The sequence below is a fragment of the Mycteria americana genome, chromosome 1 (assembly GCF_035582795.1).
Source record: "Mycteria americana isolate JAX WOST 10 ecotype Jacksonville Zoo and Gardens chromosome 1, USCA_MyAme_1.0, whole genome shotgun sequence".
NCBI classification, from domain to species: domain Eukaryota; kingdom Metazoa; phylum Chordata; class Aves; order Ciconiiformes; family Ciconiidae; genus Mycteria; species Mycteria americana.
Genome location: NC_134365.1, coordinates 121,203,602 through 121,221,470, shown reverse-complemented (window position 1 = coordinate 121,221,470; position 17,869 = coordinate 121,203,602). Strand labels below are relative to the sequence as shown.

The 17,869-nt window shown below is 40.9% G+C and overlaps 1 protein-coding gene across 1 annotated transcript in view; it reads right to left on the bottom strand.

Moving 5' to 3' along the window:
• SIM2 (SIM bHLH transcription factor 2) overlaps positions 1 to 17,869 on the bottom strand; it is a 59,148-nt gene that overhangs the window by 2,255 nt on the left and 39,024 nt on the right. The window contains exons 7-10 of the mRNA XM_075518481.1: positions 14,857 to 14,963; positions 9,134 to 9,281; positions 7,084 to 7,252; positions 5,527 to 5,935 (exon numbers count right to left, since the gene is read on the bottom strand). Coding sequence (XP_075374596.1) covers positions 5,527 to 5,935; positions 7,084 to 7,252; positions 9,134 to 9,281; positions 14,857 to 14,963 — 833 coding nt within the window. The remainder of the gene's footprint in view (positions 1 to 5,526; positions 5,936 to 7,083; positions 7,253 to 9,133; positions 9,282 to 14,856; positions 14,964 to 17,869) is intronic.

The window sequence follows — 17,869 nt, the reverse complement described above, 5'->3', positions numbered from 1 at the left end:
AACTGTACCCACTAATAATTAAATATTCCCTGTGCTATAGTAGACTGGCAAAGCCTTCATGTACAACAGAGGAAGCAGAAATAGCTCAATTGTACCTTTTTTTATATGCAGAGCTTCATTAATTTCAGAGGGAGTTGCACCACATAATTAACACCAGAATTTAAACAGGAATCTGGATCCAATTTCTTCTTGATCAGCCCACCACCCGCCTAGAAACAACAACCTTTCAAGTTACTCTTTTTAATTTCCATGTATATATTTTGTACCAAGAGGTATATACAGTCCTAAGTAAGCTGAATTCTCATCAGCTGTTGAAAAATGGCCCTCTTAGATCACAAATAAAAACGGGGATTCAGTCACATGCTTGAGTATAACTTGGAAATTTTACCAGTGTAATTATACTACTATAATTTTAACTCCACGTTTGGCATTTTTGCTATGAAATAAGTACACATGCTGAGAGCTACTGACATAAAACTAATATGGTTTAAACTAATCTGGTATGCTTGTTTTAGTGTTTTTCCCACTTGAGACATCCACAGGAGTGATGGGTTTGTTCTCTTACTGCAGCGTGGAGTATTGTTACTTTATGGCTCTACTCTAATCTCTGAACAAAAGATTGTCCTTTTCCATTTTTAGAGCCCACACTTGTAAGAAGCTGAAGCATCACAGCAACCAGTTGGCCCCATCTTGTTATCTTCATTTTTGTGATCTCAAATTCTGCTGGGCTGATGGCTGCCGCCTTAGTACCACGAAGTAATTTGCATACTTGGGAGTTTTACAGGATATTATCCATTTTGTTCTATCCTGTTTCTCAAACATGGTTTTCATCTCTTTTGTTGAGGAAGAAGGTAAGCGTCTGGTTAATTGTTTGCAGGCTTCCATTAAACTTGTCAGCACATTCGTGGAGTGAGACCAGACAGTTAAGCAAGTCGTGTCTGCAGTGCAACAGAGCACAGTCGTTTTTGTCCGCTCACATTCAGAACAGTTACTAGAGCTAGGCTTAAACCTGCTTTTGTCTTCCTTTGCAGACAAAAACCCAAAGATGCCCTGGGACAGACTCCTCCTGGGGAGCTTTTCATACAGAAGTTAATAGAAAGCTGACCAGCTGCTTTGTATTGCTGCAGAAGGGCAGCACCCCAGAAATGCTTCCACCCATCTGGCGTGTGGGCAGTTGCCAGAGTACCTGCCTCCGCAGGTGCACGGGGATCCTATGCATTCTGCAGTTCTCCAGCGCTGAAAACGCTTTACAGTCGTTGAAGTCAGTGCATTAATTTGGGATGCTTTCCGGACCACTCTTCTGCCAGAGCAACTCAGCTATGCCAAGTGAGGTAGATACACTGCACATCTAAGGTTGTATATCATACCAGAGTGATAGCAGCTTTCTAGAAGGCCCTTTATACTTACTTACACTGCCTCCATTCATAGCAGCCTACAACTGCAACAGTGAACTCAGTCCCTCAGGCATCATGTCTCTGCTAGTTCTTGCCAAGTAGCTCTGCTTTCCCAGTGGCGCACAGGGTGCAGCTCAGGCGAGTTGAGGGAAAACCTGGAGACGAGAGCCCCATCACCTGGCAGCCTGCTCAGATTTTGGCATCCAACCATCCAAGTGGGAACAGGAAGGTTACTCCAGCAGGTATTGGTCTTTGTTTAAAACATGTCGTGTCTATTCATAGTTACAGTATACTAGAGAGATCTTTCCCGTCAAACATAGCGCTGCAGTGAGAAGCATTCCCTCCTCACCTTTAAATAGTGCAGTCAAAGCTCAAATGGTGCTCAATGGGGAAAAATGCTTGCAGAAAAGGTATTTCATTCACAAACATGCCTTTCTGTGCCAAGACGTTAATAGGTAGAGCTGCTCCTTGTTCTCTCATTGCCCATCTATTTCAGTAAAAATGAAAGAAAGGCATCTTGGAACCAGGTTAAAGCAAAGAAAGACTGGTACTCAGGACTGATCTTCATGCAAAAGGTATGCAGACCTTATCAGCAGTTTTGCATCCTCTCTGTGAAAAACCTTCTCTGTTTTTAGGACACAGCTGAAACCCTCTTCATGCATGCTTTGTTGTGTGTAATTTTTCTTGGCCTTTCTGATCTACGTTAATCTCAGAAGAGTGTACTCCTGACAGTTATTATACATTTTGAAAAGGCAACATGCCAACACTTGAATGTTGACATGTAGCCCATGATGTTTCAGTATGTTTCCTAATCCTTTGTACAAGAGGGTCTTCAGAGAAGAGGAGCAATTGCTCAATCGCTCTCAGTTTTGCTGAAGACCAACGAGCAGAGCCACTGTACTGCTCAGGTTGTGCACTCCTGTGTCACAAAGGCATGCTGATATTCCTCCGTGTCAAACAAGACAAAGATACAAAAGGTCTTAATACTGTCCATGCCCATGAAAAAGACATTTTTTAGATTAGCTCAATATCTGTGCTGTGTCCTGGTCTGAACCCTAATTGCAAATCATCTGAGGCATGGGCTGATGTTGTAATTACTATGTTCTCCATTATTCTCCCTCCAAAAACAATAGTAAGACAACATGAACTTCAAGACCTCTTTGTCTCTAGTGGAACACACTTTTCAGAGAAGATGTCATGTATTTCTTCCAGTAGTCACAGGCTAAACCTGGGGAGTTGGTTTGGGGGAGGAAGATAGACCAGAGCTTTTTCACAAATTTTCTTAATATTCATCATTTCCTGAGTTTTGCCATAATTAGTGGCACTAAACTTCACACAGATAGTACAGACTGCCCAACAGCATAACTTAATGAGAAGTGGGTACTGTGATACCCACAGTAGTAATGTATCCATTCAAGTGTACAGAGGAAACTTCCCTGATGAAGAATACGGTTGCCTTCTCTGAAGTGAGTTTCTTTTCTGATGACTAGGCCAGCTGGAAAAAAGTGGAAGAAGCTTCAAAACCAGATTCTGAGGCAGCAGCATCTGATTTGCAGGCAGTTTTATCTGCTACGTGCTTTTCCAGAGCTTTGATGGCTTGGCATGATCATCTTAAAATCTCTGATCTCTCCAAAAGAAGCTATTTTCCATAGAGAAAAATGTCTCTGGCCTACGGCATTTTTGGCAGATGCTTCTATGGATGTGATGTGGAATAGCCCTTGCATCCAACCCGGTTGCCAGATGTCATATTTGGCATTGCCTTTGGATTGAAGATAATGATGCTAAGCAGATCCTCTCTGCTTTGAAGCTTACTGGCTGTCAGTTTTTCAGTCAACCGCTGGAAAAAAGCAGCAGTTGACAATGTAAGGAAGATCAGATGCCCCTTGCAATTCAAAGCAAAAAGTCGCTTCCAAAGGTTCAGATTTCTCTTCTGCCACTGGCCTCAGCAAAAGTACGACAGGGCTAATTCTACCTCAGGAGGAAACAAACTCTGGAACAATTAGATATAAATTCTCTCTGCAGTGGAGGCTCTGTTTTAGTTTCCCCTCTTATAACACTGTGTGAACTCAAGCAATGATCTCTGGCCAGGCCTGAGTTTAAGCATATTCTTTTTTCCTTCCTAAATAGTACATTTGTAAGTGCTTTTGCAGAGAATTAATTGTACCAAGTCAGTTTTCATCAAATGCCCAATAGCTAAACATCCATTAAAATACATCTCTGCCCAAAAGAGAACCCACATATTCCAACTTAAGCATCAAAATCTTAAGTAGAAGTAGAACCAGAAGTAAGAACCACTGGTATCACAGCTCCATTTTCCTGTTCAAGAGGAAATGGTGAAGGTATGCATGCATGATGAAATTGAAAAATACCAGCGGTTGCTTGCAGTTTTTTGTTGGGATTTTTTTCCCCCTAACATATTTAACAGTATTCCTGTGGAATCCTTCTGACTTAATGTATTTACTAGGAGTTATCTGCCCATATCAACCGACCGATGGTAAATTGCTTGTCTGCTGCTATGCTCACTGGGCTTTTCTGGCAAATGTTATGGCCATGATCAATTTTACAGACTGTTCTCTGAACAGGCTGTTCTTTCCACATCCATTCTCAGTGTATCTGATGGCACCCTCTGACCAGCAAGGCGTGGATCTACTTTGTCGGTCAGTCTCACAGCATCTGTTAGTCTGGAAGCAGAGAAGAAAAGCTGGGCTGACTTCTGCACACCTAGAATAGCTTTGTTCCTGCAGACTTACTGGGGATCTGCAGGATTTACTTCAATCCTTATACTTATCTTCAAAAGATGTAGCCTTTTTTTCTTTTCCACAAAGATACAGCATCTTTAGAAAGGACAAAACCATTTCTTATTTCTGGTCTAAAGCTACTCCTTTTCACACCCAGTCCACAACAGCAACAAAAGGAAGCCAGCACATTAGAGGAGCATGAGCTCAGAAAAAGCATTTAACCTGCACTAGGCTGTAAGAAGAGCTTCACTCTCGCTCATTTTCAACCTAAACACAGAACAGTAGAATAAAACGCTATAGTCAGCTAGGTGAGGACAGACGGTCCTGTGAAGGACAAAACCCTGGGCAAAAGTTACTTGCTCCTCTGTGGAAGACACATTCAATGTCTGATACCGCCTTCTGTCTGGCGTCGCAAGCTCAGCTTTTAACATCTGCAGGTACTCCCTTCAGATCTAGGATATCTAATGTCATGTCCTTAAGTGAATAAATGGTTGTTTCTGGTACTCATGAATCTCGAGTCTATCTTTTCTAGCTTTTTATTTTAAAATCCCACTACTGCTTCCTCCATCCCGTCCTTAATGAAGCTAGAAGAAAGGAGTGTTTCCATCTAACTTTATAACAGTATGTCAACCAGTCAGTCCTCATCAGTGAATGGTGCATGCAAATAGATGTAATGCATATGAGATCTAAGGATTAGAGTGTGTCTTGAGCTTGTTTACATTTAGCTACTTTATAGCTTTGCAAGGTTATTTCTTATAGGTTGCCACCTCAGAGAAGTCAACGTCTTCAGTGCTTGCTTCAAAGTATTTGAGCTGACCATCTGTATAGAGAGATGATGCTGTTGATAGGGGAGGAGCACTGAAGACACTTTTAAATAAAACAGAAGGCAGTGCATTTCATTTACTCATTCACTAGAAGGTAAAGACATTCAGAATTGCTTCATACTCAGAAAGGACAACCTTCAATTTTTATGGAAATAGATCATGTTTATTTTAATTTCTGTATGTGAGCTGAAGTACATTTGTTTCTTTCTGACTTCAGCAATGACTTACCTGAGGAATTCCACTAAATAACTCTGATAGTGCAGAACAGGAAGATAAACTGTGCCAGTATTAAAGGAGGTGGTATCTCTGCCCTGTTCTAAAAGTGATTCTGGTGAATCCGTTTTTGCAACTGATGCTGTGATAATATTCCTAATCAAGTGCTAATGGTAATGGCAAGAGGCATGAACATGTAAATTCTATAAACATAGTGGTTGTTACACTTCACTGTTTCTGGTTTTCTGTGTTTCCTAAACACCTTCTAATTCCTGTTTTCAAACTACAATTACAAATCTTTCCCAGACACCCCACAGCTTTGCTTTGCTTTTTTGTTTTTTTTAAAGTGACACCCACCTTCATAACTCTGTGCAAGATTGTGTCGGATGATGTTCACTGGCTGATCAGGAAGGTTTTTGGATGGTGACTGGCTGTTGGGTACCAAGGAGTTGGCATAATGCCACTGGCATTCTCCATTTGTCTGCAGCGTACTCAAGAAAAATCGAGCCACTTCACAAGGTGCTCCTTGAGACTGCCCAAACTTTGAAGGCAGCATTTGCTTTTTGCTACTGAAGACATGAGAATCTACAGGGAAGTGTCCATAATGGTAAGAGAAAGGCAAGCTATATGACGGGGCATATAAAAGTTCACTGTTTTCTGAATGGAAGTTTTGTTCTTGAATGGTGGCAGCGTTCACTGCAGGGCTGGATCGCCAGTTTCCCACCTGGCTGCATTCCAGTTTGTCTGTTTGGAATGAGCTGTATTGCTGGGGGAAAGAAAAAAAAAGGGAGGGGAAGAGAGTTAAATGACTAACTTTTATATGAAACCGCATAACGTATCATACAGGAGCCCAAAGCTGGACCTCCTTGAACTGCGATCTCACTGGCTAAAGGGACTGGCTTACCAGTGCATTTGAAGTTCCTTGTCTTCGCGATAATTTTACCTTCACTTAACATGCAAACAAAAAACTATTTTGTCATCCTAATGTTAAGGGTTTATTTGATAATTTTGCCTGTTGGATTTTAGCTAGTACATTTAGGCAGTTGTAAATACCAGAGGGCAGAAGTTTGTTGCAAAGCACTGGAAGTCACTGATAAATGGAGTAGCAGACCATGAATATGATTTTGCATACGGTGGCATGTCAAGCTGTAGAATGGTAGCAACATAAAATCTGTCCTTTTCATCAGCTTCTATCACAATGATTTTCTCTTCCCACTCTCTCCCACCCTCCTCTCCAGACTCCAAATGCTTTTTGGGCTCTCACTGTTTTGAATGCTAGCTGCATTCACTGCTGTTCTAAGGTAATAGTAGCCCCTTCCAGCAATATTTGTTGCAAAGTCTCAGAATGTCTCATGGTGGGTGTCAGTCTCACCAACCCGGTTTTATGGACAATCTCCATAGTTTCCTTTCACATCTGGTTCTAGCTCACCCAGTGACAGTGAGAAATATTCCAAATCCCACTCCAGTGCTCTGTTTGCTAGGATTAATTCTTATGATGCATTCTCCAGCATAAGGAAACTGCTAATACCTATGTGACATTAAGAACTCTGCATATCAACAGTAAATGAGATGCATTCTACACCAGCGCAGATTTTCACAACACAGCTATTCTTAGTACGTTTTTCTTCTTTTTACCAAGAAAGCACATTGTTTTTGAAGTACTTTACATACTCCAAATCTGAAAGTTTTTGTGTTTGCATCACTCGACGGAGTTAGTTTGTACTACTTGTGCTGTCCACCCCAAGAACAAAAGGGTATAATTGTATTCCGGCCTACAAGGGAGGGAGTTCCTGTGGCAGAGCATACTATAGTCAGTTTTACAGTAAGTTCAGTTCTGGATGAACTTCAGTTCTCTGTCCTGTCCCAAGCACTCTACCACAACAATTGGTAAGTAAATATTGCTGAAAAAGATACCTGTTGTGGGTAAGGCGTTGTTCTGAGTTTTGCCTTCATTTTATTACTTTTGGGTTTTACTATTTTCCTTGTTTCCTGCGAGGTAGATACTGAGTTTCTGCATGAAAACTGTGACTTAGAAATGGTAACCTGGTCCAGTGACAACTGAAGTTCCTTATACTCAATATCTCTGCAAAAGAACAGTCCAATAAATTACATACTCAAACATACCACAAATCCAAAATACATGTTTGAAAATACATGTCAGCTTTCACAATGTTTTCATTTTCATTCTTCCAGGATTTTCACTGACTCTCCAGTGTGAGTCGGGGGATGTCAGCAGGCAGTGGACTTTATGGTGTGACCTCGTCCCCACACAAGTCCATCACAAACGTTCCACTGGGAACTGCATTAACATCTTTGTACTAAATGTGCCCACTGTCTGAACCAACTTCTTCTCAGCCATCCGTGGCACCCTGCAGCTTGGAATCACAGCCGTGTCAGCTGATACAAAGACACAGCTCAATGCATCTGGCTGCTCCTCAATCGGGAATTGGTCTCTGCTCTGGCTCTCACAATTAGCCCCGAGGAAAGGAAAAGGAGCGATGTTCCTCTCCTGTCAGCACAGTGTGCTTGTAACTAGACCACAGGAGCTGCAATGTTGATTTTCTGACAATCTCTAGACTTTCATTTCTGCTGTGTTCTGTTCAGTTTTATCTGCCCCACAGACAGGGCAGCTTTTTATATAAAAGAGGCTAAAAAACAAATCAGGAATAGACTGTGGATCATATTTTGAAACATTAATTGATACAGTTCCGGTGATTAAATGGTCTCCTCTGGTTTTATCAGTAGCAACAGTGGAGCATATTTTTGAAAGGATGACTAGAAAAAACCCTAATTCTCTCTCAATTCCTATCTAGAACTCATTTCCATCACTTTTTGATGGTGAATAACCTGGAAGTAAATTCAACTCAAGAATACGCTGTTATATCCCTGACACGGTTTCCTCCTTTTTACTCAGATCACTTGCCCCAGCTCATGGGACTCAAGCAGCTTGCAGGCCTGAGTCTTTCCCTCATGCTGCTGGCTCTCACATCTGTACAGGAATGAGGGCAGCATTAGCCAGTGTGTCTAGGGCTGAGTACCTACTTCAAGTAGTTTAAGGAAACACCCTATGGTTTCTCAACTCATACACTTTAACTCCCCAAGTCAGGTATCAGAGACAATGTTGTAATACGCAAACACACATGATCCTACCACATTCATCAAGCAAACACATCTTACGTTCAAGCCAGGTAAGAAATGGACCAGTCTAGACAAAAGAAAAGAGTGTATAGGTCCCTGCTTTTTTACACTATTCAACACAAGGGACGCCCACTCTCCCTGTTTTTCTTTTCCCCCACAGATATGCTTCAGTCACAGTCTGTTTCACTATTGCTTATCCCTTTTATTCAATATAGATGTCTGTCTCTCTCAGGTTTATATCAAGATAGGAATTTTGTAACACCTTCATGACTTGAACCAAAATTCATAAACTGCAGGTCCAGACCCCTGTACATTCACCAGCTCAGCGGGAGCTACTTGCCATCGTGAGAATGTAGTTTTGCCCTGAGTATCCGTGCAACCCAAGGCAAGTGAGGGAATCCTCGGTGATTCACCTGTCCCTGAAAAGAGTAATGCTTTCTACCATGTCTCTGTCTCGCAAACTGACACTGTGACCTCTGCTGGGTAGCAGTAGCTTTCACTGTGCCTGGACAGCCCCAGCACAGTTCTGATGCTAATTACAGAACTGGGGTCCACATCTAACGGAAATGGCTACAAGTGGTATTACATTCAAGCATATGGTGTATGAGGTAATCATCAGGAATACTAGCTCTTTTTAGCTCAACGTAAGTAAAAGAGAGAGGATATGAGGAGAGAAAAGTGGCTGTAACGTGCACCACAGAATGATACTGGAAGACACAAGTAAAGCAAACGTAAAGGACTTAATTAGTAATGAATCAATTACTGATAACACGCAAAATGAATCAATTACTGATAACATGTAATGGTACAAAATATTTTGACTTACGTAAGGACATAATTGACACTCACTATGCAGTGAGGCCGTGATGAACGGCTGTTATGAACAATAGTAGCATAGCTCTGTACCCAAACCCAGCCTCCATGCTTGGACAGTAGTCGATAGTACTTGGTTGTGACTTGGCCTTTCACCAACACTGTGAATACAACACAGAAAAACATTTCACATCACTTGGACTTGTGACCACTTCCTGGAGAGATTTATTTGCAAGGCAGGGACTTTTCTCCCTCCTCCTCCTCCCTTAAACCTCCTTCTCCCACCAAACTTTAAATAGCTCCCCTGCAAAGGTATGTCCTGCCCCTTTACAGAGTTTCACAAGGTCATGTTATTGTTTACAAATACTATGTTGCAAACTATTAAGGTTTGTCTTCCTTCTTTTCCAGTTCACCCTGCTCTCTTATGCTTACATTCTGCAAAAACACTTAGTGTTTCTAATCTTCTAACTGAAAAAGAAAAGTTCAAGGCAGCAAAAGTATTTTGAAGCAGACACAACTAGCTTGAATTTTTCCAGTATATTTGGAAGCACTTTTGTCATTCATAGCTTGATAGATTATCATGTATTTTGCAATGTATTTTATGCTATGATGCTTTTTCCTCTGTAAGCTCTACATTTTGAAGGTTGATTTAAAAGGGGAAAATTAAAATGCTATTTGGTTCTTAAGCACACAAATAAAGACAAGGCCAGAGAGGTGAATCAGTTATCTCATGGATTTCACTAGAAATGTAATCCTCTATATACCAGTTTGGATTCTCTGTGAACAAAGAAGTTTTGGATAAGGCTATGCTATAATAGGAGTTGTGGAGCATCTCTAAATATTTCATCTAGCCACAAATATTTCTGGTTCAGTGCCAAGCATTTATCTAATGATTCACTAAAAGATAATACCCAGCCTTCGAAGGTGGTTCTCTTGTGTGACCCTGGAGCATTCCTCCAGGAAACTCCATCTTCTTACTCTTCTATACAATCAGTTATTTATTTTAAATTAGAAAATAAGGGACTGAGCTTGCTACACAAACTGTGTCCAAAAATTGATCAATAGCAGCAATTCCTTTATATAATACATGATTCAGAAATGGAATTACTGCTTGCAAATTAGGGCTTGTGCTAGACTGAACTTAGTAGCAAAGCTCACTGTAATTTTGTTCTCTCATTGTACATGCTTAGTGCAGAAGCAGATACATAGTAAGGAAATCGAACAACAGCTTTCTCTTTCAGCCAACTCCAGTAGAGCAAATGACCAGTTGAAATGAAAATATATGGCCTTATAATTAGTATTCATAGAAGATTTTTCTGATGGGGGGGCAACCCATGTTAAATTGGGAACTAAAGAGTGCATAACCTTTGGGGGTTTGTTTACTGTTTGGTAATTAACTATATGGCTATCAGTCATCACTGGGGTTGGCTTTTTTTTGTTCAGTTGTTACTTGGGGGAGTAAGGGTTTGTAATTTCAACAGTAATCAGAGACCACAATAATGTGAATAATGTCGATAGCCCAATGTAAGACTGACAGAAATAAAACAGCAAGAGTTCTTGTTCTTGCTGAAAGGTTCTCTAAGTCTGTAGATACAGGTCATCTCTCTGGACTGCTTACTCTCCTATCCATCTGTGCACGTCACAACATATTTAAACTTTTCTTCAAATCCAGTTAATCTCCCTAAGAAAATCAGGCTCTTACAAAATGACTATAGACAGGTCTTTCTGGAAGTGTCAGTTCTCCTTCCATTGCAGGATATGATATCCATTTGTTCAGAAAGCAACAAGATAAACAACAACATCTTGCAGGACATTCAAAAACCCATCCTCACTGACACCAAGCCACTACTATTTAGAGTTTGAAGTCTCTCTTAGATACTAGCTTTTTGCCTCATACTTGCTGGTGTCCTTTTTCATGCCCACATTTCTACATAGAGTACTCTGTGGGGTAGAGGTGTGCATATGTACAGGTATTTAAGAAAATCATGAGGAATATATGTGTAAGTATGTAAACACACCTACAAAATATAAAGGCATGTGTACTCTTTAAGTGCAATATATTGCTCTAAGGTAAAGGTCTTATAGCTGCTACTCAAAAATTCAATGCAACAATGCCAAGTAAGTCTATTGTAAAAATATTTGTTAATAATCATCTATATGCCATGGAATCACTATGTTTCTTGGTGTTCTATAATCCAAATGGTCCAGTCCTAGGAAATGATGCTTGCATTTTGGCCTAGATCATCTAACAGATATTTTTTGTAATGGGGTCTAGGCTTTTCAGAACTAAGTCTTCATGCTAGTTTAATGGTCAGGTGTTCCTTGAATTCAAAATGCCTTGCTACTCAGTATTCCAAAATAGAAATTAATGCTGTAATGGATTGCTAGCTATAACAAAGTTCTTCCGTGTGCTTTGGGACTAGTTTTGACTTTCTCTCTCACTGATTTTTTTTAAATCCCTGTTTTAGCTCTCCAGTTAAGACAGTATTTTAAAAGATGTGAAAACCACTGAGGACTACAGTGTTCAGCTTTCCTTCCTAATTATATGGATAAACCAATATTTCTCCTGGGACAGGGAAGGACTCCATGTCTCCTGCTTTTTTAGCAATCTGGGGAAAGTCTGACCTTGGCTAGGGGACAGTAGCTGCACTTCCGATACAGTAAATGAGGTCAATTTCCATTTGGCTGTGTGTTAAATTGCCCTGTTTGATGCTGATTGGGAAACCTCAGAAATGGGAGTGAGGTAAATCCATTACCAAGACGATCTGTGCAGGCTCAGACTTCTTGGTGGCCTCTGCTGCAGTCAAATGGGGAGGATTCAGTGGCTTTAGCCTTGGCTCTTAGATGTGCCATTTGTAACTGGGTGTTCCGCTGTTGTGGTTCCCTCCTGGTTTAGCAGGCAAGCTGAAAAAGGCACTGGGCTGGCTGGGCTGGTCCTTCTGGTCTGTCATAGATGGCTATTTTAAAAGGCTCCAGCAGGCTCACGGGCATGTGGCTGGGAGTTCCTAGCCTGCACTTAAGGATACCACTAAGAGAAATGGACTTCTTGGTTCCACACTCATAGCAGTTATTGTTTTAGCTTCCCTGGTGCACACAACCTGGCATGTCATCGGTCCAGCCCTCAAGCAGCGTGGTCAGTGGATGGTGCCCTAGCAGGCTGTGCAGTTCTTTTGCCCTCTTAAAAAGTAGTGCAGCTCTGCCAGAAGGCTTGATTGCTGGGGGAGCAAAAGTAGACTCAATGCCACAGACAGTGTAAACTGTGCTCTGCTATAAGATAGGTTCTATAAATACATAGCTTGACTTCCAGGAAGCAGCAAAACTGTTTGTGATTACATCAGCTGGGGCTGGGGCTTGCTTTGCCAAGGCACAGGGATGTGACTCTTGTAAAAGGTTGTGGGAAGAGCAATGATGTTACAACATGTGGGATGCACAAAATCCTCCTCACAGAGAGATGATGGTACAAATGAAGTGATTTCTCTGAGGCCGGAAAAATATTTTGTCTGTACTGGAAGAGAGGAATGTTTTGTCTGTACTAGAACAGCTTCTCTATCCTGTCTTTTAGAATGCAAGATCCTTAGGCAGGGACTCATTATTTGTGTGGCCGCCTTTCCCCGGTTGCAGAGCAAACACTGTGTATATTGATGGTGCTATAGAAATAAAGAACACTAGTTCAAACGCCAGAAGCTTTTTCATATAGCTGGAAGCTAATCAAATGTTTAAAACAGGAAACACTGTTTGCTGCCAGCACACCTTAGGCAAATATTCACATCTACATTTTTCTCGTAGTCTGATGTTCTTGTTATATCCCTTCTAACTTGTTCTCCTCACTGTTTCCTTTGTTTTGTTCCCTGTGCTGCCTAACTTAAAGTTCAGTTGCTTTAGGTCTTCAGTTTGGGAATTTTTTTTCCTCTTTGAAAAAGCAATTGGTTACCCTAGTTTAGGGTTGCCATTTTTTTTTCTTTTCTTTCTTTTCTTTTCTTAATACCTTTATTAGGTGTAAGATGTTTCTCTCCAGATTTCTTCATCAGATGACACTTAATCATCCGATTGCTTTATAGAATGGTATGTCAAACTTGCCAGCCTTTTACTGTTCATGTTCCTAAGACATTTACTGATGGATGGTGGGGGAGTTATAACAGTGCTCCTCAGAGGAAGTTTGTACACTTTACATCTGTTTTAATAATTCCTATTACTTGGTATTCTAACCATGATTCTGCACTGTTCCCTCTGTTGCCCAAGCATTAGCCATTATTTTTTGCTTCTTGGCATTTATTTGCTTTGAAACTTTCATAAATTTCTATGCATATGTCTCACATTTTTCTTCTGGTTTTAAACTTTACAATAATTTATCTTTGTAATTCAGATATAGTATCTAGAGAACTGCTTTTAGTTATTCTGTTTGGGGGGGGGGGGTTGGGGAGGGTGGGGGGGGGTGGTGTTTAATTCAGTAAGCATGATTTGTCTCTTTATTTAAAACTCCAGTCATACATAGATCAAACTGGCAGCCAAAGTACAAGTCTTCTACCACGCACACAGAATTATCCATCACTCTGCTCTAAAATGGAAAACTGTTTTCCAGAGATGATTGTGTCTATAATGGTATCATCTCTATACTGGTTGACGCAGGTATTTCAAATAGTCTTGTGAAAATAATGAGTGATATTTTGTACAGGTCAACAGTCACATCCAGGTGCAGACGTTAACACTACAAAGAGGATACCCCCAACAGGACATTACCACGTACCCTGGTCATTCTAGTTTTTAGTTTGCAACGGCCCAGATTATTCAATGGTGTTTTGGTAAATACGAACTTGCTGTAAAGATCAGCTTTTACTTTCCCAAGTGTAGCACACTGCCATCAACAGACTTTGGCACTTGGAATTTCAGCACTGACTTGCCTCCTTTATATTCCAGATCCTCATGAATAGCACATATTAAGGTGAAGAACCAACTACTTTCTCCTGCAGGAAGCCCAAGAGAAGGATTTGTCTCTGGCTGCTTTCAGCCCACAGGAGCAATCTGGAAAAAAATTCACTGATGTTGGTTTTTGGATGTCATCTTTGCATCATATGGGCTGTGGCAGACTGAGCCAAATCCAGAGTTCAGCTATTCCCTCAATTTGCTTCTCAAATTAATGTGCTACTGAATGAACTACTTCCCAAATCCAGATGTTTGAAGATATGATTAGTGTCTCTGTTGGCAGATGGGGAATTATTAAATGTGTAATTTTTTTTCCTGACACACCATTCTCCAAACCTCATCCACATGCTATTAATGAACATTCATCTAAGGATTTTTTGGGTTTGCATTCACTTCAAACATAGGATGATTATTACTAACATATTTCAGAGGAATAGGGAGCTGTTGCATAATTTTTCTTTTAATGACAGAGGCTAGTAAAGTTCAGATTTTCCCCTCTCACTCACTCATTTGCTCTTTTGGGTTTTTTCCTTCAAGGGTTCACCACCCAGAATCAAGTCCAAATTTTCCAAAGAGCCTAGATCCTTTAACTAGAAAGATAAAAGTGGCCAGATATGGTTTTTTCAGAAGCACAGCATATTGAGTATCTAGCTTATTTGCAGAAGTAATGGTTTCCTTAAGTGATAGCCAAGTACTTTTGAAAATCTAGCTTGTCAAGATTTGGAAACCTTTCTCTACTTTCCAGCATAGTGCTTGTTGTCTGCAAAATTTCTCACTCTACTTAATAAACTTCAGTCTAGCATTCTTTTTACTTACACAGGTGATGAGCATATCGTAAATGGAACACATCACAGCCATGAACATGGTGGTAGAGGGTTTTTTCTATCAGATCTTGGGGCTCATATCCAGTTAATTCAGTCACCCTGGAAAAGGAAGATTCCATAATAAGCAAAATCTCTGGGAATATTCCGTTTCATTAACCTAACATTTTATTGTGCCAACAAATCAGGTGCCTAAAAACTGCAGGACAAAATGTTAGTTTTGGAAACAGAATCCTCATCTTTATAAGAAAATAAACCCTCTCAACCCAGCCAAAGCAAGGTGCAGCTATTCCCTGGCCAGCCTTACACAGAGGCGGGAAAAAGAGTTCCTTTACTTATTTCCACTTTGGGCTTTTGCCACTGCCGTGCATGATCCTTTGCACAAAGATCCAGTTGAGGAGCCATTCATGAAACAATAAAACTACTCTTGTGGACGGCTGACACCTTTTCATTTGCTTTTGCAAACATACAAGTGTAGCACGTATGTCAGTCCATAGAAGCTGTGATCATGGTCTACAAATAAATTCAGGCTAACGCCTAACAGAAGAAGGAAGCAGGAGCTTATTCCAGCTGAGAATGTGGAAAGACAAGGAGCTATGAAGATCACAAGCTAAGAAAAGGAAGGCTGAAGCTAGACATCCTCACATGATGAGGAGTAGAATAATGGAACAAATTTGAAACAGCAGTATCTCTGCAGATGTTAAAGAACCAGACTATACTGGTCAGACTTACACTGGGTCAGACCTGAAGAGTCAAACTTTATGGTTCAAAATGGACTTTTGTCTATTTAGCATAGTTGCTTGAGAACAAAAATCCTTAAAGTACAGTGTGCAACTCAGCCATAATGTGGCTTGTTTACCTAGTGTTCCTGGGGGTGTTTTACGCTCTACTGGGCTTTCTTCACCTAAAAAGGCTGAACAGAGGTACCATACAAAGGCATGTCTACATTAACAAGCAACACAGTCCATTAGCAGGTGATGTGTAGAATAAAATTGTTACTGCTGAGGATCTACTTCTGCAGCAGCAGATGCATCTGCGTATTTTAATTTCAGGACTTTTACTGGGGACTAGCTCTAGTCTAGGCCTGAAAGCTTTGTAATAGTTGGAGTGCCTTAGACATGCTCTTGGAGGTTGTCCTCCAGTTTAGATTCATCCAGAAGGAATCCAGTTCACATGCCTAAGGCCTCTTCATGACATGAACTGCAGTGCAATGAGTGGGGACGGTCAGGACATTCACTTCAAAAGGATGCTTCTGGTCTGAACTGAACCACTAATGAGGATACACTGTATCAAAGAATAAGACAGTAGTATCTACAAAAATGAATACGGGGGTCTCAAGCAGCATGTGTCATTGGAGGGTTGCAGATAATGTAAACTTTGATTACTTTTTTTTTCTTTTGTAACTATTATGCATCTTCTTTACCCTTACCCTAATGCTAAGCAATCATGTAGACCCCACAGAGACTGGGGACTTTATATTCTAGTTGAGAGGGAGTGTTGGGTGGTGGGATACTTCTGAAGGAAATCAGAAAAACAAGCAAACAAAAAAATGCCTTCACGGTCTGATTTATTATAAATACAGTACAAATACATCCATACCTCCCTAGCTATGCCTTCATCTGGGAAACTCTTGAATGCCTTTGCCTCAGTCAGGGACTGCCAATGCAGAGTGAGCACATGTACTCTCTTTCTGCAGGAGGATATGTGAATATATGCATGTGTTTCTCGTTTGCAGTGTGTGCTGTCCCTCCTGGCTTACAATTCTAGGGGCCCAAATTCTCACTTAAGCCTATCAGCATGGTGAAATACTGGTGAAAGATCCTGTTCAGGTTTCAGTGCTCCTTCTGACTTGAGTGCAATTAAAACAAGGGTGGCAGTTTCATCCTGCTGGCTTAATTAGTGAGTAGAGAAACAGCTAATCCAAAACCAAACAAAATGCCACAAACCTAAGCCAGGTGTTAATTTTTCTGGAGGTGCAGCCTCACTTTGAAGCTGGTCTTCCCATGGACCAAAAAAAACATCATTAACAGTTATGAGGACAACCAAACTTTTGAAAAGTTTGAACCTGGACATAAATTCAGCTGCTTGTCTTCCTTAACACAAAACCAACCCCTCAATAAGCCACTGTAGGGAACCTGGGCTCTGAAAATTGTTCTTTGCATGTGACAGGGCACACAGAAGGAAACAGACCGTGCCCCAGTGATCAGTTCTGCCCTCTGGAGTTCTTTAAAGCCGTTGCAAACTATGTAGAAATGAATGCATAGGCTGCACCATGAAAATCAGAAGCAGCAGATCACTTTGGAGGGAAGTGACAGTCTCCTTTTTCCAGTGACCTTGATAACTGAACTCTTGCATGTTTTACATTGTATCAAGTGTCTAAAAAGGCTTATTTAACTGCTCCTTCCTATGGCTTTCATACTGGCCTGTCTGCTGTGACTGTTACCTCTAAAGATCTAGCAACACTTTTCCTTGTATGGCTACCAGAAGGAAGCCTGAAAACAGTTTTGTCTTATTCCTAATATGTCCCTGCTCTAGGCAAATATAATTTGATTTGCTCAGCTAGGAGAGCAAAGGGCTTTGGGAATACTTAATACCCCTGATTGTCCTGTGTGTGGATGACACCCATCTGCTCTTTGGTAAACACAGCTACACAACAGTACTGGTTCTATCTGTGCTCCTGTCAGCACCTCTGGTTATACTGTCTCCTTTGAAGACACTTATGTCTCCAGGCAATTCCTCTTAGGCACATCATTTCCTTTTATCCACATGCAAAGACATGTTGCTAAACCCCTTGTGCTTCTTTGTAGCTGTTACATTAAGTAAAGCATGCCAAAAAAAAAAAAAAGGAAGGATTCCAGAAATAACTAGTTCTTTGTATTTTAGCAGCTGATGGCCCGCTATCTCATTGACTTAGCATAGAGAAAGAGCATGTTCTTGCATATTTGACCTGCCATGCAAAACCTCCCCACTGTCTTGGATACAGACTCTTTTGCACTGCTTCACATGAA